The following is a 22,901-nucleotide window of genomic DNA, read 5'->3' as shown; positions in this document are numbered from 1 at the left end:
CCGGATGCTTTATAGCATGAGTGTTAAATTCTGTAAAGAAAGATTTTCTTTTTGACAAGCTGAAGATAATAAATTAATGAAACAACCTGCAAATGCTGAAACTGAAAACAGAAAAAGGCTGTAAACGCACAGCGGGATCTTTCTGCGGAAGGAAAAGGGGAAGTGAAGTGCAAGTGGGCTGAGCGGGAACGAGGGCCTGTGCTGAAATGGGGGATTTATATGTGCTGACGTTTTGCACAAGAGCCTCCTGCTCTATTTCATTTGTCTAAATGGTGCCCGGGAGGAGGAGGGGATTCAGAGTCAGGTCAGGGTCGTGGGGGGGGGGGGCGGAAGTAAATTAGTTCTACAAAATGATCTGGAGTTTTGATTTTTGCACATTTTCTTTGGCACTGTCCTGCAACACTGTTTCTATCTTACTATCTGTTCTGTACATTGAGAAAAATACTTTCCTCCATCAGTAGTGCAGGGCTTTGAGAAGGTGTGTGAAATTTAAGTCACTCAATATATTTAAGGGGGAGATAGATAGATTTCTAGAAACAAAAGTCATCAAGGGGTATGGGGAAAAAGCAGGAATATGGTGTTGAGATAGAGAATCAGCCATTATATTGAATGGCGGTGCAGATTCGAAGGGCCGAATGGCCTACTACTGCTCCTATTTTCTATGTAGTCCAGACCCTCAAATCTACCACCAAGCTCATGGTCTACAGGGCTGTAGTAATACCCGGCCTCCTGTATGGATCTGAGGCATGCACAATGTACAGAAGACACCTCAAGTCGCTGGAGATATATCACCAACGATGTCTCCGCAAGATCCTGCAAATCCCCTGGGAGGACAGGCGCACCAACATCAGTGACCTCGTCCAGGCTAACATCCCCAGCGATGAAGCACTGACCACACTCGATCAGCTTCGCTGGTCAGGCCACATTGTTCGCATGCCAGACACGAGACTCCCTAAGCAAATAATTTATGTGGAGCTCCTTCATGGTAATCGAGCCAAAGGTGGGCAGCGGAAACGTTACAAAAACACCCTCAAAGCCTCCCTGGTAAAGTGTGACATCACCACTGACACCTGGGAGACCCTGGCCGAAGACCGCTCGAGGTGGAGAAAGTGCATCCGGGATAGCGTAGAGTTCTTCGAGTCTCAACGCAAAGAGCATGAAGAGGTCAAGCGCAGGCAGCAGAAGGAGCGCGCGGCAAACCAGCCCCACCCACCCCTTCCCTCGACAGATGTCTGTCCCACCTGTAACAGGGTCTGTGGTTCTCATATCGGACTGTTCAGCCACCAGAGAACTCACTTTGGGAGTGGAAGCAAGTCCTCCTCGATTCCGAGGGACTGCCTATGATTTCTTGGAGAATGAAACCGTTCTGGCCATATGCAACTCCTGCTGCTGTGACTGTCTGAGCTCCAGATCACCCTGTGATCTCATTCAATGGCTACGATCGGCTCGAGGGGCTGAAGGGCCTATTCATATCCTGATTATCCGTTTCTTTACGTAAGGAAACCATTAAGCATCAAGTAAAACCCTGGCATTCTTCCACTGGGAGTTCAGGCAGAAAAAACTTGCATTTATATAGAATCCTTCAAAGGGGAATTGGATATACACCCGAAGGAGATAAAATTGCAGGGCTATGGGGAAAGAGCGCGGGGGAGCGGGACTAATGGGATCGCTCTTCGAAAGAGACGGTGCAGACTCGAAGGGCCAAATGGCAGCCTCCTATGCTGTACTATTCAATGATTCTACGATCAATGATGTAGCACCTTTTTAAAGTATTCTTTAAAGGCAAATGCAGCAGAGAATGGGACACAGCAAGGTGCCACAAACGCCAGTGAGGTAAATAGCCAGGTAATCTGCTTTGGTTGTGTTGGTTAAGGGATAAATGTTAAGCATGCTGTTCCCTCTAGTAGCCCCGGCCTGCTGATGTCTCCAACGCACTCCTGGCTGGCCTCCCAAATTCTACACTACTTAAACTAGAGGTGACCCAAAATTCGTCTGCCCGTATCCTAACTCGCGCCAAGTCTCGCTCACCCATCATCCCTGTGCTCGCTGACCTACATTGGCTTCCGGTTAAGCAACGCTCGATTTCAAAATTCTCATCTTTATTTTCAAATCTCTCCATGGCCTCGCCCCTCCCTATCTCTCTCATTTCCTCCAGCCCCACAACCCCCTGAGGTATCTGCGCTCCTCTAATTCTGCCCTCTTGAGCATCTCTGATTATAACTGCTCAACCATTGGTGGCCATGCCTTCTGTTGCCTGGGCCCTAAGTTCTGGAACTCCCTCCCTAAGCCTATCCGGCTCACTATCTCTCTTTCCTCCTTCAAAACACTACTTAAAACCTACCTCTTTGACCAACCTGTCCTAATTTCTGCTTATGCGGTTCTGTGTCAAATTTTTATCACAACACTCCTGTGATGCACCTTGGGACATTTCACTACGTTAAAGGCACTATATAAATACAAGTTATTGTTGACCAATCCTCTATCCATGCTAATATATTACCCCCAACCTCATCAGCCTTTATCTTGCGTAACAACCTTTTATGTGGCACCTGATTGAATCCCTTTTGGAAATCCAAATATACTACATCCACTGGTTCTCCTTTATCTACCCTGCCAGTTACATCCTCAAAAACTCTAATAAATTTGTTAAACATGATTTCACTTTCATAAACCATGTTGATGCTCCCACCTTTCTTGAATAGCGGTGTTATATATGCTGCCTTCCAATCTGCTAGGACCGTTCTAGAATCTAGGGAATTTTGGAAGATCACAATCAATGCATCCATTATATCTGCAACCACCTATTTTAGAACCCTAGAATTTAGGCCATCAGGTCTAGGGGATTTGTCAGCTTTTAATCCCATTAGTTTCTTGAGTACTTTTCTCTACTGATATTAATTAAGTTCCTCACTCTTAGCCCTTTGGTTCCGCACTATTTTTGGTATGCTTTTTGTGTCTTCTACTGTGCAGACATATACAAAATATTTCCTTGTTCCCATTATAATTTCTCTTGTCTCAGCTTCTGAGGGTCCAACATTTACTTTTGAAACTCACTTCCTTATTACATACCGGTAGAAGCTCTTAAAATCTGTTTTTATATTTCTTGCTGGTTTACTCTCCTATTCTATTTTCTCCCTTTTTGCCAATTTTTTGGTCAGCCTTTGCTGGTTTCTAAAGCTCTCCCAATCCTCAGGCTTACTACTAATCTTTGTAATATTATAAGCTTCTTTTAATCTAACGCTATACTTAACTTCTTTGGTTAAACACAGAGGGAATCACTTTTCCCGCGGGGTGTTTATTTCTCAATGGAATGTATATTCGTTGAGAATTTTGGAATATGTTTTCCACTGCTTATCGAGTGTCCTAGCTTTCAATCTAATTTCTCAATCTAATTTCTCAATCTACCTTAGCCAACTCACACCTCTGACAGTGCAGCGCTCCCTCAGTGCTGCACCAGAAGTGTCGGCCTGGATTAGGTGCTGAAGTTTCTGGTGTGGGACGTGAACCCTCTAACTCCGAGGCGAGAGTGCTACCAGCTGAGCCACGGTTGACACCTGAAGGACCGTTGTCAGCTTTTATTCATTTCGGACACAAGTTTGTCATTGCCTCTCAGTAATAAGATCAATAAAAGGCTTTTTATTTGTCAGCTTGACTCATTTGTAACACACTCACCTGTGTCTGATGGAAGAAGAGTAGGGTTTCCCCACAACCACAACTTAAAGACAAAATGTGCTTCACTGGCTGTAAAGCAATTTGGGCCGTCCTGAGGTGGTGAAAGGTACGATAGAAATGCAAGTCTTTTGCTGCTTTCCTTATTGTCCTGGCCAGCATTAATCCCTCAACCAACACCGATAAATGGATGTTTAGTCATTATCACATTGCTGTTTGTGGGAGCTTGCTGTGCGCAGATTGGCTGCCGTCTTTCCTACATTATAACAACACCTTTATAAAGTACTTGGCTGGCTGCATTCGGGATGGGCAATAAATGCTGGCCTCGCCAGTGATGCCCGCACCCTGTGAATAAATACATTTAAAAATGTGCTTTGAGCCATAGGAGATGGTGAAAATGCTAAATAATTATGTTCTTCCTTCACTGTTTTTAAGTCGTGTGATGCACATATTCGGTTGCCATGATTTATAACTCTAGAATGATACTACACAGAACGAGGCCCACTCGAGGTCCCCTTCAATGTTTTCCTTTGGGTGCCGGCCCCCCTTAAATACTGCGTGCGCAGTTTTCCCATTTACCAGCCGGTGCACCGGCTGTGCAGGAGCTCCAATGCACCATGCGGCTAAAAGGGCCCAGTAATCCCCCCCCCTCTCCCCGTACGCACCCCGTACACCCCCGCGCAGCCCGCTCTCCGCTCTCCCCGCTCTCCCCACGCACCCCCCCCAATGCACCCGCTCCCCCCTCCCCCCTCCCCCTCCACCTCTCCCTCACAGCCCCTTCTCCCCACCCCCCCTCCCCCATACACCTCCTCACCCCCCACACACACCCTCTCGTCCCTCTCCCCCCACCCGCCCCCTCCCCCCACACACACCCTCTCTCCCCCTCCCCCCACATCCAGGCTGACGCTCCGGTGCAGTACTGAGGGAGTGCTGCACCGTCAGAGGCGCTGTCTTTGCTCTCTTGGGTGGATGTAAAAAATCCCACGGCCACTATTTCGAAGAAGAGCAGGGGAGTTATCCCTGGTATCCTGGGGCCAATATTTATCCCTCAATCAACATAACAAAAACAGATTATCCGGTCATTATCACGTTGCTGTGTGTGGGAGCTTGCTATGCGCAAGTTGGCTGCCGCGGTTCTCACATTACAACAGTGACTACACTCCAAAAGTACTTCATTGGCTGTAAAGCACTAGAGACGTCTGCTGGTCGTGAAAGGCGCTATACAAATACAAATTGCTTGCAATATCATCAAGATCAACATGGATAACCTGTTCTCCCACAAGCAAATACTGCTGTGATGCTTGGTTAGATCAGTGAAGGTTTTGTTTAATGACCAGTAAAACAGCAATGTACTGTTCTGAATGGGCTGAGCATCATTGCTCAGTAGGCCTGGGTCGGGTTGCTCATTATGCCGCGCAATGCTTGATGATGTACGTAATGCGCAGGAAGCTCTGTAATCATCTGCTGCGTCTTGTCATCCCCCGGACCTGATGTGAAGATGTCTCGGAGGAGTGCAGTGTCCTTCTGCCGTTGTCCTTCCGTGTCACACTGGAGCTCTTCGCAGGCGCACCACGTATTTAATTACACTGTTGCTCAAGATGCAGCAGGCTTGTCACGCTGAGAGGGAGAGTCATTCTTTCTCTGCTGCCAATTTCAGCAGCCGCTAATACTCGAGTGAGCGATCTCAGCGGGTGATACTGTGGGAAATACGAGCCAGACTGAAGCCAGTGTGGAAGGAATAAAAAGATCGTTCCCTGTGTGAAGCACGGTTGCTGTTAATGCTAAAAGGCAAATCTTTGCTACTTGTTCTCCTTGCGGTGGTGTAGATTCCGCAATACTGCTGCCTGTTGTTTCAAGTAAATGCTCATGCTCTGTCCGATGGAGGGGAACCCCAGAAGCTCAGAAACCTGCTGTGTCACTAAACTCTACAAACCAGGAACGCCCCATTGTGGACTGCTGCCCTGTGCTGGGTCCATCGGTGTCAACTATGTCTTACAATATATTCCCAAAAGCCTCCCTGATAAAATGCAACATCCCCGCCGACACCTGGGAGTCCCTGGCCAAATACTGCCCTAAGTGGAGGAAGTGCATCCGGGAGGGCGCTGAGCGCCTCGAGTCTCAACGCCGAGAGCATGCAGAAATCAAGCGCAGACAGTGGAAGGAGCGTGCGGCAAACCAGACTCCCCACCCACCCTTTCCTTCAACCACTGTCTGTCCCACCTGTGACAGAGACTGTAGGTCCCGTATTGGACTGTTCAGTCACCTGAGAACTCACTTTTAGAGTGGAAGCAAGTCTTCCTCGATTTCGAGGGACTGACTATGATGATGAATGCAAGAAAATAAAGACTTGCATTTTCACAACCCTTTTCACAACTTCAGGCTTCACAGGCAATGAGGGATGGGCAATAAATGCTGCGATGCCTGTATCCCGTGAATAAGTAAAAATATGTCGTGTCCCTGTTGTAATGTCGGAAACCCCAATTTGCGCACAACAAGGTCCCACAAACAGCAATGTGATACGGGATAAATATTGGCCCAAGACATTGGGGAGATCTCCCCTGCTGCTCTTTGGAATAACATGGGATCTTTTTAAATCCACCTGAGAGAGCAGACTGGGCCTCCGTTTGACGGCACCTCTGGCAGTGCAGCACTCCCTCAGCAGTGCACTGGAGTGTCAGCCTTCTGACTCGAGAGAGAGTGTTGCCCACTGAGCCACTTGCTTATCTGTCGGGATAAGATCATCTGACTCCTGCTTACGAACCTCTCCATTTCACCCTCCCATCTCTTTTTATCCCCCCCCCCCCCCAATGATGCCCTATCTCGCCTCGCCCCCCCCCCCCAACCTCTCGTCTTGTCCCTCCTTCTCTGCATTGCATCGACTCAGCTGTCCTCTCACTCTTTACTTGTTCATCCCCTGTCCTGTCTCCCTCCTCATCCCATCCTCCCATCTCTCCTCTGATGTCATGCACCCACAGTCCTGTCTGCCCCACCCTTCTCCCTCTCAACACCAGCAATTTACAGAAGTACATAACGCAAGAGCAGTAATAGGTTGTCCGGCCCCTCGAGCCTGCGCCGCCATTCAATAAGATCATGGCTGATCTTCGACCTCAACTCCACTTTCCTGCACGATCCCCATATCCCTTGATTCCTTTAATATCCAAAAATCTATCGATCTCAGCTTTGTATGTGCTCAACGACTGATCATCCACAGCCCTCTGGGGTAGAGAATACCAAAGATTCACCACCCTCTATGAAGACATTTCTCAACATCTCAGTTCTAAATGGCCCATCATCCCAAGGAGCTTCACAGAGTGGTAATCAAGGAAATGGACACAGAGCAGAAAGAAGAGATAATAGGAGGGGGGAATTACCCATTTTACAGATATCTCTCCGGAGGTAATTATAGCCCATCCATTGACCTTTAAAATCATAGAATGATACAGCATAGAAGGAGGCCATTCGGCCCATCATATCTGTACTGGCTCTATCCAAATAGTCCCACTCCCTTGCTCCTCCCTCTTGCAAACCCTCCTCGTCAAACATTTATCCACTTTGTGATTGGTTGATGTGTAGGGAGCAATAATGAAGCAGGTGATGAATTCATAAGCTTTGGAGAGCAATGCAAATATTAGGTTTTTTTCTAAGTTGAATGTATGCAAAATAACATATGCCGAGGGTACATTTACTGTCAGGCAAGTGACTGTTCCCAACTGAGTTTAGTTCATCTGTTACATGGTGTCCTAGGGGAAATCCCTTGCTTGAATTATATTCTACAACCTTTGCTTTCCAAATCCTCCTTCCCCAAAAAGAGCACTTTTCGTTCAAAATCTGGAACTCCCTCCCTGGAAATTTCACCATATGGACTGCAGCGGTTCAAGAAGGCAACTCACCATCACCTTCTCGAGGGGCAATTAGGGATAGGCAATAAATGCCGGCCTTGCCAGCGATGCTCACATCACATGAATTAATTAAAAATAAACTTCTCTTATACTAAAATGCTTTACTGACTCCCCTCAAGCACTCGGAAATTAGATATCACTGGCCATTCTGCACGCTGCCAAGTGTAGGAATTTGCTGGATATACAATGGCCATCCGACTTTCACAAAGGGACAAAAGCTATTGCACGGTCTGCTTTGTGAAATTTCTCATACAATGACATACAATTTAAAGGCAATTAACAGCCTTGGCTGAGGGGTAGCACTCTCACCTTTGAGTCCAAACATTATGGGTTCACATCCCACTCCAGAGACCTCAGCCCATAATCCAGGCTGACATTCCAGCGCAGTGCGAGGGAATGCTAAACTGTTGGAGGAACAGTACTCGGGGAGCGCCGAACTGTTGGAGGGGCAGTACTGAGGGAGCGCCGCACTGTTGGAGGGGCGGTACTGAGGGAGTGTCGGAGGGGCGGTACTGAGGGAGTGTCGGAGGGGCAGTACTGGGGGAGCACCGCACTGTCGGGAGGGCAATACTGAGGGAGAGACGCACTGTCGGGGGGGCAGCACTGAGGGAGCGCCGCGCTGTCGGAGGGGCAGCACTGAGGGAGCGCCGCGCTGTCGGAGGGGCAGCACTGAGGGAGCGCCGCACTGTCGGAGGGGCAGCACTGAGGGAGCGCTGCACTGTCCCTCGGTGAGCTGGATTTCAGAATGCAGAGGATGGCTCCATTTGAAGACGAATTGGGGAATCCTGTATCCCTGGCCAACAGTTGTGAGCCCTTGCTGTTTGCTGTGTTTGGCTGGGAGGTGCTTTTGGGACAAAGATACGTGGACTCCAAGAGTTAAATTACGAGAAGAGATTACTCAAACTAGGATTACATTCCCTGGAATTTAGACGGTTAAGGGGTGAATTGATTGAAGTTCTCAACACTTTGAGGAGAATTGAAAGGGTAGATAGAGAGAAATGATTTCCATTGGTGGGGGAGTCTAGGATTAGGGAATCTTGTATAAATAATGAGAGCCTGACCTTTCAGGAATGAAGTTAGGAAGCACTTTTACACGCAAAGGGTGGTAGAAATTTGGAACTTTCTTTTGCAAACGGTAGTAGTTGCTGATTTTAAAGCTGAGATTGAGAGATTTTTTTTAACCAAAGGTAATAAGGGATATTGGACAAAGGTTGGTAGAGGCAGAAACCCCCACCACATTTACAAAATACTTGGATGTGCACTTGAGGTGCTGCAACCTACACAGCTACGTACCGAGAGCTGGCAAATGAGATTGGCTGGATGGCTCTTGGTCGAATGGCTGCCTTCTGTGCCGTAAATTTCTATAAAATGTGGGTTTATGGAGTTGGTTCACAGGTCAGCAATGATCACATTGAATGGTGGAGCAGGCTCGAGGGGCTGAATGGCCTCCTCCTGTTTCTATGGTACTGTGACGCCCTGAGAACATGAAAGGTGGTATATAAATGCAGGGTTTTTTCTGTGGAAAAGTGGACTCTGGAGAAGGATATCAAAGTACCATTAATACCGCCTCACTATAAATTGAAATGTGTTTTTCAGGATGTGTCAGGAATGCCCACGTTATGTCGGCCCGTGGTCGAGGGAGGTGCCGGGTTTGATTTCCGATTGGCGATGGCCATCCCAGACAAGTGGATCCAGGTAAGCTCTTGTCTGCACAGACTGGAACCGCAATCTCAACACTTCGCTCTGCAAGATTCTCCCCTCGTGTTTTATCCGTGGGATGCCTGATTGTTATGTCATGGCTTGATTGGTGTAGTCATTGGGCCAAATCTCACTCGAAGAATAACGTTGTTAGTGACTCATGCGGTTAGTAATGCGCAAAGTGGCCAGCAGGCTCAAGAGTGCCGGGTCTCCAGAACGCACTGGTCGATTTATGGCGCTCCCCTGCTTGCTTTGCGCTAACGGCAACTTGTCCTCAGCCGGCTGTGATTTTAAGAACTTGCTGCATTGGCACATTAATTGCCCGTTAAACCCGCCGTAGAAAGTTAAGTCAGGTAATTAAAAGCATCATATTTTTACGCAGAGAGTTGTTGTGATCGGGAACGCGCTGCCTGAAAGGGCGGTGGGAGCAGATTCAATAATAACTTTCAAAATAGAATTGGATAAATTCTTGAAATGGAAAAATTTGCAGGGCTGTGGGGAAGGAGAAGTGGGACTAATTGGAGAGCTCCTTGAAAGAACTGGCACGATCGGCCAAATGACCTACGGTTCTGTATCATTCTATGTAAATACCTTTTTAATGACTGGATAATTGTTAATCCAATGCCAATCAACCTCTCTGGCTTGGACAATTTAAATCGTGGAGTCTCTCTTCTGCATGTAGTAAATTGTTGGAGATTTTAAAAATGTCAATTTTTTAAATGTTTGTTTTGCTTTTCCTTTTGGTCTCTTTCTTTCTCTCTCTCTCTCTCTCTCTCTCTCTCTCTCTCTCTCTCTATCCAATCTTTCTTCCCCCCCCTTTATTTCTCTTTCTGTATCTGATTTGACTCTAATTCACACACCTTCTCCGTCATTGCTCAATGTCGAGCTGAAGAGTGCAGAAATAGTTTTAACTAACGGGCTGCGCCCCGAGATGCCCTGCTCCAGCAAGATCCGGCCCATTGGGCCTTGCAAGAAGGCCACACTTCCTGTCCACCTTCTCGCTGTCGCACTTTGTTGGCAACGCCTCTGTTTTTAATAAAGCAAGGTGTCCCCTCTGACTCGGTGAGCAACAGCTTGGGATATCTACAGAAGGTGTTTCCCCTTGTGGGGGAGACCAGAACTCGGGGCCATCAATATAAGATAGTCACTAATAAATCCAATGGGGAATTCAGGAGAAACTTCTTTACCCAGAGAGTGGTGAGAATGTGGAACTCGCTCCCACAGGGAGGGGTTGAAGTGAATAGTGTCGATGTATTTAAGGGGAGGCTGGATAAACACATGAGGGAGAAAGGAATAGAAGGATATGGTGATGGGGTGAGATGAAGAGGGGTGGGAGGGGGCTGGTGTGGAGCATAAACAGCATGGACCGGTTGGGGCTGTTTCTGGGCTGTACATTCTGTGTAAAAGAAATTACAGCGCAAATGAAGTTCAACACCATATAAGTGTGAGGTATTAGATTTTGATAGGAAGAATAGGGAGGTCACTTATTACTTGGAGGGTGGAAATCTAGGTGGGGTAAAGGAACAAAGGGATCGCAGAGAACAAATACACCAATCACTCAAAGTTGTGACAAGGCCATAAATCAGCAAACTAAGCACTGGGGTTTATTGAAAAGTAGGGAAGTTATGCCAAACCTGTATCGAACCTTGGTTAGACCACACTTAGCACACTGCATATAGTTTTGGTCGCCATATTATAAAAAGGATATAGAGGCACTGGAGAGGGTGCTGAGAAGATTTACAAGGATGATACCAGAAATGCGAGGGTATACATATCGGGAAAGGATGAACAGGCTGGGTCTAATTTCTCTTGAAAGACGAAGGCCGAGGGGTGACCTAATAGAGGCCTTTAAAATTATGAAAGGTTTTGATAGAGTGGATACAGAGAGAATAACTAGAGGCCATCAATATAAGATAGTCACCAAGAAATCCAATGGGGAATTCAGGAGAAACTTCTTTACCCAGAGAGCGGTGAGAATGTGGAACTCGCTCCCACAGGGAGAGGTTGAGGGAAATATTATCGATGTATTTAAGGGGAGGCTGGACAAGCATATGGTGGAGAAGGGAATGGATGGTTATGTGGATAGAATTAGATGAGCAAAGACGGGAGGAGGCTCGAGTGGAGCATAAACGCCAGCATGGAGTGGTTGGGCTGAATGGCCTGTGACTGTGCCCTATATCCGATGTAAACTAAGTAAGTCTGCTTGCACGTGTATATTGTCGATCTCCTGTAGCATTGCTTGCAGTTGGGGCGGGGTTAATCCTGAGTTGTTTATCGGTCAAGTGGGCATTGAGAGGATATTTGAATGGAAGAGAGGGAAAGGTAGCGGGGGAGGGGAGCATTAAAAAAAAAGGATGCGTCTGTTTGTACTAACTGAAATGCAGCCGTTTCTTGCGCTTGGGTAAGGGCCACATCATTCGTATGCCTGACATAATACTTCCAAAGCAAGCGCTCTACGCGGAGCTTCGACACGGCAAGCGAGCCCCAGGTGGGCAGTTAAAACGTTTCAAGGACACCCTCAAAGCCTCCCTGATAAAATGCAACATCCCCACCAACACCTGGGAGTCCCTGGCCAAAGACCGCCCTAAGTGGAGGAAGAGCATCCGGGAGGGCGCCGAGAGCATGCGGCAACCCAGGCTCCCCACCCACCCTTTCCTTCAACCACTGTCTGCCCCACCTGTGACAGAGACTGTAATTCCCCTATTGTACTCCTCAGTCACCTGAGAACTCACTGTTAGAGTGGAAGCAAGTCTTCCTCGACTTCGAGGGCCTGCCTATGATGATGATGACACAGTGCTCCAGCTGCGGCCTAACTAATGTTTTATACAGTTCTGGCATAATGTCCTTGCTCTTGTATTCCATACCTCAACTAATAAATATTCCATATGCCGCCTTAACCACCTTATCTACCTGGCCTGCTACCTTCAGGGATCTGTGGACCTGCACTCCAAGGTCCCTTTGTTCCTCTGCACTTTTCAGCGTTTTACCATTTAATGTGTATTCCCTTGCCTTGTTAGACCTCCCCAAATGCATTACCTCACACTTATCCAGATTGAATTCCATTTGTCACTGTTCTGCCCACCTGACCAGTACGTTGATATCTTCCAGCTGTCCGCAGCTTTCTTCTTCATTATCAACCACACAGCCTATTTTAGTGTCATCTGCAAACTTCTTAATCATACCCCCAACATTTAATTCCAAGTCATTGATATATACCACAGAAAGCAAGGGACCCAGCACTGAGCCCTGCGGAACCCCACTGGATACAGCCTTCCAGTCACAAAAATACCCATCAGCCCTTTGTTTCCTGCCTCTGAGCCAATTTTGGATCCAACTTCCCACTTTGCCCTGGATCTCATGGGCTTTTACTTTCGTGACCAGTCTGCCATGTGGGACCTTATCAAAAGCTTTGCTAAAATCCATATACACTACATCATACACACTGCCCTCATCGATCCTCCTGGTTACCTCCTCTCAAAATTCACTCAAGTTAGTCAGACACAACCTTCCCTTAACAAATCCATGCCGACTGTCCTTGATTGATCCTTGTCGTTCCAAATGAAGATTTATCCTGTCCCTCAGGATTTTTTCTAATAATTTTTCCACCACTGAGGTTAGGCTGACTGGCCTGTAATTACTCGGTCTATCCTTTTCTCCCCTTTTAAGCAAGCCATATTTGCAGTCCTCTAGTCCTCTGGCACCACACCTGGAGCCAGCAGGGTCTGGAAAATGATGGTCAGAGCCTCTGCTATTTTTTCTCTTTTGCTTCTCAACAGCCTGGGATACATTTCATCTGGGTCTGGGGATTTATCTACTTTCAAAGCTGCTAAGCCCCTTAATACTTCCTCTCTCACTATGCTTATCTTGTCTAATATTTCACACTCCTCCTCCCTCATTGCAAAGTGTGCATCGCCCTTCCCTTTTGTGAGAACAGATGCAAAGTATTCATTAAGAATCATATCCACATCTTCTGCCTCCACACACAGATTTCCTTTATGGTCTGTAATAAGCCCCACTCTTTCTCTAGTTATCCTCTTGCTCTTAATGTATTTATAAAACTGCTGGAGCACTGTATATAAGCCCTAAGGCCTGTTCCTCACTCTGGAGTGTCTTAATAAAGGGTCACTGTTACTTTAACCTTCCTGTGTGCGGTCTCATCTGTGTTAGGAACACAATAACTGGCAGTGAGTACATGAATCCAACGCAAAGATGCAACAAACTGTGGGCATCCTGGAGAAGTTCTCGGAGGGTGAGGACTGGGAAGCCTATGTCGAACGGCTAGACCAGTACTTTGTTGCCAACGAGCTGGACGGAGAAGGAAGCGCTGCAAAAAGGAGAGCGGTCCTCCTCACAGTCTGCGGGGCACCGACCTACAGCCTCATGAAGAATCTTCTGGCTCCGGTGAAACCGACAGATAAGTCGTATGAGGAGCTGTATACACTGGTTCGGGAGCATCTTAACCCGAGGGAGAGCATGCTGATGGCGAGGTATCGGTTCTATACGTACCAGTGATCTGAAGGTCAGGAAGTGGCGAGCTATGTCGCCGAGCTAAGGCGACTTGCAGGACAGTGTGAGTTTGATGGCTACCTGGAGCAAATGCTGAGAGACTTTTTTGTACTAGGCATTGGCCACGAGACCATCCTACGAAAACTTTTGACTGTAGAGACACCGACCCTCAGTAAGGCCATTGCGATAGCACAGGCGATAATGTCCACCAGTGATAACACCAAACAAATCTCTCAGCACACAAGTGCTGACAATGTTCATAAATTAACTGGTACTGTGTTTGCGAGCAGAAATGTACAGGTCAGAAACCACGAGTCTGCAACTGCCAGCAGGCCTCAGGTGACCCAGATGACTGAGTCCCCAACAAAGGATGAATGCAAGGCAATTCACACCTTGGCGTTGTGGAGGCTTCCATTCAGCCTATTCACGGCGCTTCAAAGGGTATGTTTGCAAGAGCTGTGGAACAATGGGGCACCTCCAACGAGCTGCAAGCTCTGCAAAACCTGCTAACCACCACGTGGCAGAGGAAGATCGGTCCATGGTGGACCAAAGCAATTTCGAGCCTCAGAGAGAGGAGGCAGATGCTGAAGTACACGGGGTGCACATATTTTTGACGAAATGTCCACCTATAATGCTAAACGTAAAATTGAATGGCTTACCCGTAACCATGGAACTGGACACTGGCGCGAGCCAATCGATCATGAGTAAAAAGATGTTTGCGAGACTGTGGTGCAACAAGGTACTCAGACCAGCCCTGAACCCCATCCACATGAAACTGAGAACGTACACCAAAGAGCTTATCACTGTCCTGGGCAGCGCCATGGTCCAGGTCACCTAGGAGAGCACAGTGCACAAACTGCCACACTGCTTGGAAGGAGCTGGCTGGCTGGAACTGGGATGACATCCGAACGCTATCACATGTCGATGAGGCCTCATGTACCCAGGTTCTTAACAAATTTCCTTCCCTTTTTTAGCCAGGCTTTGGAAACTTTTCCGGGGCGAAGGTGCGGATCCACTTGGTCCCAGAGGCACGACCCATTCACTACAAGGCGCGAGCGTTACCTCACATGATGAGGGAGAGAGTGGAAATCGAGCTGGACAGGCTGCAATGCGAGGGCATCATCCCCCCAGTGGAATTCAGCGAGTGGGCCAGCCCGATTGTTCCAGTACTCAGAAGTGATAGCACGGTCAGGATTTGCGGCGATTATAAAGTAACTATTAATCGTTTCTCGCTACAGGACCAATACCCGCTACCTAAGGCAAACGACCTATTTGCGACGCTGGCAAGAGGCAAGACGTTCACCAAGCTCGACCTGACTTCGTCCTACATGACGCAGGAGCTGGAGGAGTCTTTGAAGGGCCTCACCTGCATCAACACGCACAAGGGACTGTTCACCTACAACAGATGTCCGTTTGGAATTCGGTCGGTTGCAGCGATCTTCCAGAGAAACATGGAGAGCCTACTCAAGTCGGTATCACACATGGTGGTTTTTCAGGACGACATATTGGTCACGGGTTGAGACACCATCGAGCACCTACAAAACCTGGAGGAAGTCCTCCAGCAACAGGATCGCGTAGGGCTGCGGCTGAAGAAGTCGAAATGCGTCTTCATGGCTACAGAAGAGTTTTTGGGGAGAAAGATCACAGCAGACAGCCCTCTGTCTTGGCGTCTGTGGGCCGAATCCTATCAGGAACATGCCCAGGCACGGAGTCACGGAGCTGCGGTCGTTCCTGGGACTCCTCAACTATTTTGGTAACTTCCTACCGCGGTTAAGCATCCTCTTAAAGCCCCTACATGCGTTATTGCGTAAAGGTGAGAACTGGGTATGGGGAAAAAACCAAGTAATTGCTTTTGAGAAAGACAGAAACAATTTATGCTCCAACAAGCTGCTTGTATTGTAATAACCTACGTAAAAGACTCGTGCTAGCATGTGATGCGTCGTCGTACGGAGTCGGCTGTGTATTACAACAAGTTAACGTTGCGGGGAAGTTGCAACCTGACTCCTATGCTTCCAGGAGCTTGTCTATGGCCGAGAGGGCTTACAGCATGATTGAGAAAGAGGCATTAGCGTGTGTGTTCGGGGTAAAGAAAATGCATCAGTACCTGTTTGGCCTCAAATTTGAGCTGGAAACCGATCACAAGCCCCTCATATCTCTCTTCGCTGTAAACAAGGGGATAAATACTAATGCCTCAGCCAGCATACAAAGGTAGGCACTCGCGCTATCAGCGTATAACTATACCATCCGCAACAGGCCAGGCACTGAGAACTGTGCGGATGCTCTCAGTCAGCTACCATTGCCCACCACGGGGGTGGAAATGACGCAGCCTGCAAACTTGTTGGTGGCGCAGCCCGCTGACTGGTTGATGGTCATGGAAGCATTTGAAAATGATAAATCACCTGTCACGGCCTGCCAGATTAGGACTTGGACCAGCCAAGATCCTCTGCTGTCCCTAGTAAAAAAAACTATGTACTGCATGGGAGCTGGGCCAGCATTCCCGTTGAAATGCAAGAGCCAATCAAGCCATTCCAATGGCGAAAGGACGAGCTGTCCTTTCAGGCAGACTGCCTGTTGTGGGGTAACCACGTAGTGCTACCAAAAAAGGGCAGGGAGACGTTCATCTCGCATCTCCACAGTACACACCCGGGTGTAGTAATGATGAAAGCGATAGCCAGATCCCATGTGTGGTGGCACGGTATCAACTCTGACTTAGAGTCCTGTGTACGGCAATGCAGCGTATGTGCTCAGTTGAGCAACGCGCCCAGAGAGGCACCACTAAGTTTGTGGTCCTGGCCCTCCAGACCATGGTCGAGGATCCATGTCGACTATGCGGCCCCGTTTCTCGGTAAAATGTTCCTGGTGGTGGTGGATGCTTTTTCAAAATGGATTGAATGTGAAATAATGTCGGGAAGCACCGCCACCGCCACCATTGAAAGCCTGAGAGCCATGTTTGCCACCCACGGCCTGCCTGACAGACTGGTCAGTGACAACGAGCCATGTTTCACCAGTGCCGAACTTAAAGATTTCATGACCTGCAATGGGATCAAACATGTCACCTCGGCCCCATTTAAACCAGCCTCTAATGGGCAGGCAGAGCGGGCAGTACAAACCATCAAACAGAGCCTCAGACGAGTCACAGAAGGCTCACTCCAAACCCGCCTGTCCCGAGTACTGCTCAGCTACCGCACGAGACCCCACTCGCTCACAGGGGTGCCCCCGGCTGAGCTACTCATGAAATGTACACTTAAAACCAGACTCTCGCTGGGTCACCCCAACCTGCATGATCAGGTAGAGAGCAGGCGGCAGCAACAAAATGTAAACGATGGTCGCGCCACTGTGTCACGGGAAATTGATCTGAATGACCCTGTGTATGTGCTAAACTATGGACATGGTCCAAAGTGGATCACGGTCACGGTGAGAGCTAAAGAAGGGACTAGGGTGTTTGTAGTCAAACTAGACAATGGACAAATTTGCCGAAAGCACCTGGACCAAACGAGGCTGTGGTTCACAGACTGCCCTTATCAACCCACAGCAGACACCACCTTTTTCGAGCCCACAACACACACCCAAAGGATCAACGACACCACCCCGGACCAGGAAATCGAACCCACCACGCCCAACAGCCCAGCAAGGCCAGGCTCAACCAGCAGCCCTACAGGGCCAACAACATGCCAGCCCAGTGAGGGCACAGCCAATACACCAGAACAGACATTTGTACCAAGGCGGTCCACCAGGGAAAGAAAGGCTCCCGACCGCCTCACCTTGTAAATAGTTTTCACTTTGACTTAGACGAGGGGATTAAATGCAGTATCTCCAAATTTGCGGATGACACTAAGTTGGGTGGCAGTGTGAGCTGCGAGGAGGATGCTATTAGGCTGCAGAGTGACTTGGATAGGTTAGGTGAGTGGGCAAATGCATGGCAGATGAAGTATAATGTGGATAAATGTGAGGTTATCCACTTTGGTGGTAAAAACAGAGAGACAGACTATTATCTGAATGGTGACAGATTCGGAAAAGGGAAGGTACAACGAGACCTGGGTGTCATGGTACATCAGTCATTGAAGGTTAAGAAAGCAAATGGCATGTTGGCCTTCATAGCGAGGGGATTTGAGTACAGGGGCAGGGAGGTGTTGCTACAGTTGTACAGGGCCTTGGTGAGGCCACACCTGGAGTATTATGTACAGTTTTGGTCTCCTAACTTGAGGAAGGACATTCTTGCTATTGAGGGAGTGTAGCGAAGATTCACCAGACTGATTCCCGGGATGGCGGGACTGACCTATCAAGAAAGACTGGATCAACTGGGCTTGTATTCACTGGAGTTCAGAAGAATGAGAGGGGACCTCATGGAAACGTTTAAAATTCTGACGGGTTTAGACAGGTTAGATGCAGGAAGAATGTTCCCAATGTTGGGGAAGTCCAGAACCAGGGGTCACAGTCTGAGGATAAGGGGTAAGCCATTTAGGACCGAGATGAGGAGAAACTTCTTCACCCAGAGAGTGGTGAACCTGTGGAATTCTCTACCACAGAAAGTAGTTGAGGCCAATTCACTAAATATATTCAAAAGGGAGTTAGATGCAGTCCTTACTACTCGGGGGATCAAGGGTTATGGCGAGAAAGCAGGAAGGGGGTACTGAAGTTTCATGTTCAGCCATGAACTCATTGAATGGCGGTGCAGGCTAGAAGGGCTGAATGGCCTGCTCCTGCACCTATTTTCTATGTTTCTATGACTTTGGCGGGGGTTGATGTGTATCTGTAAAGCATGCACTCCCATGTTCCGCCACCAGGGAGCTCATCCCTTAGGAGCACTGTATATAAGCCGGCCCCTAAGGCCTGTTACTCACTCGAGTGTCTTAATAAAGACTGAGGTCACTGTTACTTTAACCTCCCTGTGTGTAGCCTCATCTGTGTTAGGAACACAACAAAAGCATATTTGGGTTTTCGCTGATTTTGCTTGCCAACATTCTTTCATGCTCTCTCTTTGCTTTCCTGATATCTTTTTTAATTGCACCCCTGCAGTTCTTGTGCTCCTCTAGAATTTCTGCAGTATTGAGTTCTCGGTATTTGTCATAAACTTCCCTTTTATTCTTTATCTTACTCTCTATGTCTCTTGACATCCAGGGGGCTCTAGATTTATTAGTCCCACCCTTTTTCTTTAAAGGAACATACTTGCTCTGTACCCTCAGGATCTCCTCCTTGAATGCCTCCCACTGCTTTGACACTGATCGACCATCAAGTAGCTGTTTCCAGTCCACTTTGGCCAAATCCCATCTCAGCTCAGCAAAATTGGCTTTACCCCAATTGAGAACTTTTATTCCTGATCCACCTTTGACCTTTTCCATAACTACCCTAAATCTTACCGAATTATGATCACTAGCACCAAAATGCTCTCCCACTGATACCCCTTCCACCTGCCCCTCTTCATTCCCCAAAACCCAAGTCCAGAACCGCTCCCTCCCTTGTTGGGCTTGTTCCATACTGGCTAAAGAAGTTCTCCTGAATACGTTTTAGGAATTCCGCACCCTATGTACCATTCACACTACTTTTCCCCAGTTAATATTAGGGTAGTTAAATCCCCCACTATTACAGCTCTATAGTTTTTGCACTTCGCAGCAATTTTCCCAAATGTTTGTTCTTCTATCTCCCTCTGACTGGGGATCTATAGTACACTCGCAGTAGTGTGATCGTCCCTTTTTTGTTCTTCAATTCAACCCATATGGCCTCGTTTGATGACCCCGCTAAGATATCATCCCTCCTCACGGGAAGGATCTGGAATGCACTGCCTGAAGGGGTGGTGGGGGCAGACTCGATCACGGCTTTCAAAAGGGACTTGGATAAGTACCTAAAATAAATAAATTATCAGGGCTACGGGTAAGGGCGGGGGGAGTGGGACTGGCTGAAGTTCTCTTGCAGAGAGCCGGCACGGGCCGAATGGCCGCCTCCTGTGCTGTAACACTTCCATATTTCTAAGATTCTATGAGTTCTGTGTGCTGACCAATATTTATCCCTCAACCAATGTCACTAAAAACAGATTATCTGGTCTTTTATCTCACTGCTGGTTGTGGGGTCTTGCTGCGTGCAAACTCGGCTGCCGTGTTTTAAGAACATGAGAAATAGGAGCAGGAGTAGGCCATACAGCCCCTCGAGCCTGCTCCGCCATTCAATACAATCATGGCTGATCTGATCACTTCCCTGCCCGCTCCCTATAACCCCTTATTCCCTAATCGTTTAAGAAACTGTCTATTTCTGTCTTAAATTTATTCAATGTTCCAACTTCCACAGCTCTCTGAGGCAGCGAATTCCACAGATTTACAACCCTCTGAGAGAAGAAATTTCTCCTCATCTCAGTTTTAAATGGGCGGGCCCTTATTCTAAGATCATGCCCTCTAGTTCTAGTCTCCTCCATCAGTGGAAACATCCTCTCTGCATCCACCTTGTCAAGCCCCCTCATAATCTTATACGTTTCGATAAGATCACCTCTCATTCTTCTGAACTCCAATGAGTGGAGGCCCAACCTACTCAACCTTTCCACATAAGTTGAACCCCTCATCCCCAGAATCAACTGAGTGACCCTTCTCTGAACTGCCTCCAAAGCAAGTATATCCTTTCGTAAATATGGAAACCAAAACTGCACGCAGTATTCCAGATGTGGCCTCACCAATACCCTGTGCAACTATAGCAAGACTTCTCTGCTTTTATACTCCATCCTCTTTGCAATAAAGGCCAAGATACCATTGGCCTTCCTGATCACTTGCTGTACCTGCATACTAACCTTTTGTGTTTCCTACTTACAACAATGCCAAAGGTTTCCAACTGAAAAGAAAAAGAAAAATACTCACCAATCCACCAGCCAATCACTTACCCGCTTGGCTGTGACGTTTCGATATTTTTTTACTTTTTGTCCCAGCACCAGCTGGCTCCTCCGACTCTCTGGCTCCTTTATCTGGACCTGGAACTCCTGTTCCTGTGGCTCCTCCGACTCTCGGGGCCCTTTATCTGGGCCTGGAACTCCCGCTCCTGTTCCTGTGGCTCCTCCGACTCTCGGTCCCTTTGTCTGGGCCTGGAACTCCTGCTTCCGCTCCGACGTTACAAGAGTGATGTTTCCATTCTTGAGGGGTTCTGTTTATAAGACTAGAAAAAGGAGCAGTGTGTGTAAAACAGATACACACCTTTTAGCAAAATCATCACATCAGTCATGCACAAAAACCAACAACCATTAACAACTGAGCTCATCTCGAAACTGGAGCTGTGCTGACATCCTCAATAGAATTGTAGTCAGCTTAATGATGGCATTGACTGCTATTTCCTGCTGAGCTGAACTTCTATAAGTGTCCCAATCTATTACTTTTAGCTTGATGTCATCTCTTGACTAGACAAATTCCTCTTGAAATCTACCTTCTTCAGATGTGCTAAACTGTGAGCCTTTTCTTCACTGAGAAAAGCTGCCTGCCAGAAAGAAAATCACTTGATGTCAAGAACGCAGCAGATTGGGTGTTTTGTGGAGATTGATTGAAGGGAAGGGAGCAGTAAATTCCAGGATGCAAAAGCTGAGCTCACTTTTAAAACTTGTGCATTGCGACTTTTATAAAAAAAAAAGGGAGTGACTGCTCTCTTGAGCCTGGCCTGAAAAATGACTTTGAAACTTTGGCAAAGAACTGTAGCTGAACTGGGTGATGTGCGTCAGACACAGGCTTTCACCTTGCCCCCCCCCACCCACCCATCCCCGAGTTCAAGCCGATGGGATAGAAGTCAAGATGTGAAAAGGAGGACAAGACTGTGGGCTCACAGCACAATACTGCCTCTCAATTGGCCATCCCACGCGCAGAGGCCACATGACTGGGCTTGTGTCAGAATAACTTGCATTTATATAGCACCTTTAGCAAAGCTGTATCACAGGAGCGATTATCGAACAATATTTGACACCGAGCCACATAAGGCGATATTAGGACAGAGGATCAAAAGCTTGGTCAAAGAGGCACGTTTCAAGGAACGTTTTAAAGGAGGAGAGCGTGGTAGAGAGGCGGAGAGGTTTAGGGAGGGAGTTCCAAGCATAGGGCCCAGGCAGCTGAAGGCACGGCCGCCAATGGTGGAGCGATTAAAATTGCGAGATGTATAGAGATCTTGGAGGGTTGTGGGGCTGGCTGGAGGAGGTTAGACGGATAGGATGGGGCGAGACCACGGAACGATTTGAAAAGAAGAATGAGAATTTTAATATCATGGCATTGCCGGACTGGGAGCCAATGTAGGTCAGCGAGCACAAGGATGATGGTTGCACAGGACTTGATGCGAGTTAGGACATGGGCAGCAGAGTTTTGGATGACTTCCAGTTTATGGAGGGTGGAAGATGGGAGGCTGGCCAGAAGAGCGTTGGAATAGTCAAGTCTCGAGGTAGCAAAGTTATGGGTGAGGGTCTCGGCAGCAGATGAGCTGAGGCAGGGGGCGGAGACGGGCGATGTTACTGAGTTGGAAATAGGCGGACTTGGTGATGAAGCTCATCACACGAGTGCAGTAGTGTGGGACGTATATCTGGTCGGGATGGAGTGCAGCACACAGTGCCTGGAAGATTCCCCACCAACATGCCTCATTAAGTGCAAAAACCATTCACAACGTCCAAGTGCAGCCAGGAGTTCAGGTCAATACACAAAGATTAAACACCTCTTGAATCTTCGAATAATACAGCACAGCCTGTGCCAGCACTTTGGTAGAGCTGTCCAATTAATTCCCCTCCTGCTCTTTCCCCATAGCCCAGTATTTTGTACCTTTCAAGTATTTAACCAATTCTCTTCTGAATGTTACTATTCAAACTGCTTCCACCGCCTGATAGTTCTTTTGTCAATAAATTGACCTTCAACCTGTGTCCTCTGGTTCCCGACCCTTTCTCCACTGCAAACAGTTTCTCTTCACTTACTCCGTTATTACCTCCCTGCCTCCCACCCCTCCTTCACCCCCTCCCCGTCACCCCCCCCACCTCTCCCCCTACCTCTCCCCCCCCAATCCTCCTCTCCCCACCCCCACTCCCTCTCCCCCTACCGCCCCTCCACCTCCCCGTCCCTCCATCTCCCCGCCATCTCTCTCTTTCCCCCCCCCCCCCCCCCCCCCCGCCTCAGGCCATCTGTCGTCGTCCTCCACCCC

At 48.0% G+C, this 22,901-nt stretch overlaps 1 protein-coding gene across 2 annotated transcripts in view; it reads left to right on the top strand.

Moving 5' to 3' along the window:
• Positions 1–22,901, top strand: part of gbe1b (glucan (1,4-alpha-), branching enzyme 1b) — a 641,317-nt gene that overhangs the window by 381,733 nt on the left and 236,683 nt on the right. For both annotated transcript variants that reach the window (XM_070893260.1, XM_070893261.1), the window contains exon 10: positions 9,165–9,263. In XM_070893260.1, the coding sequence (XP_070749361.1) occupies positions 9,165–9,263 (99 nt within the window). The remainder of the gene's footprint in view (positions 1–9,164; positions 9,264–22,901) is intronic.

This window comes from Pristiophorus japonicus, chromosome 11, assembly GCF_044704955.1.
Source record: "Pristiophorus japonicus isolate sPriJap1 chromosome 11, sPriJap1.hap1, whole genome shotgun sequence".
In the NCBI taxonomy this organism is placed as follows: domain Eukaryota; kingdom Metazoa; phylum Chordata; class Chondrichthyes; family Pristiophoridae; genus Pristiophorus; species Pristiophorus japonicus.
This window is presented reverse-complemented; position numbering and strand designations above follow the sequence as displayed.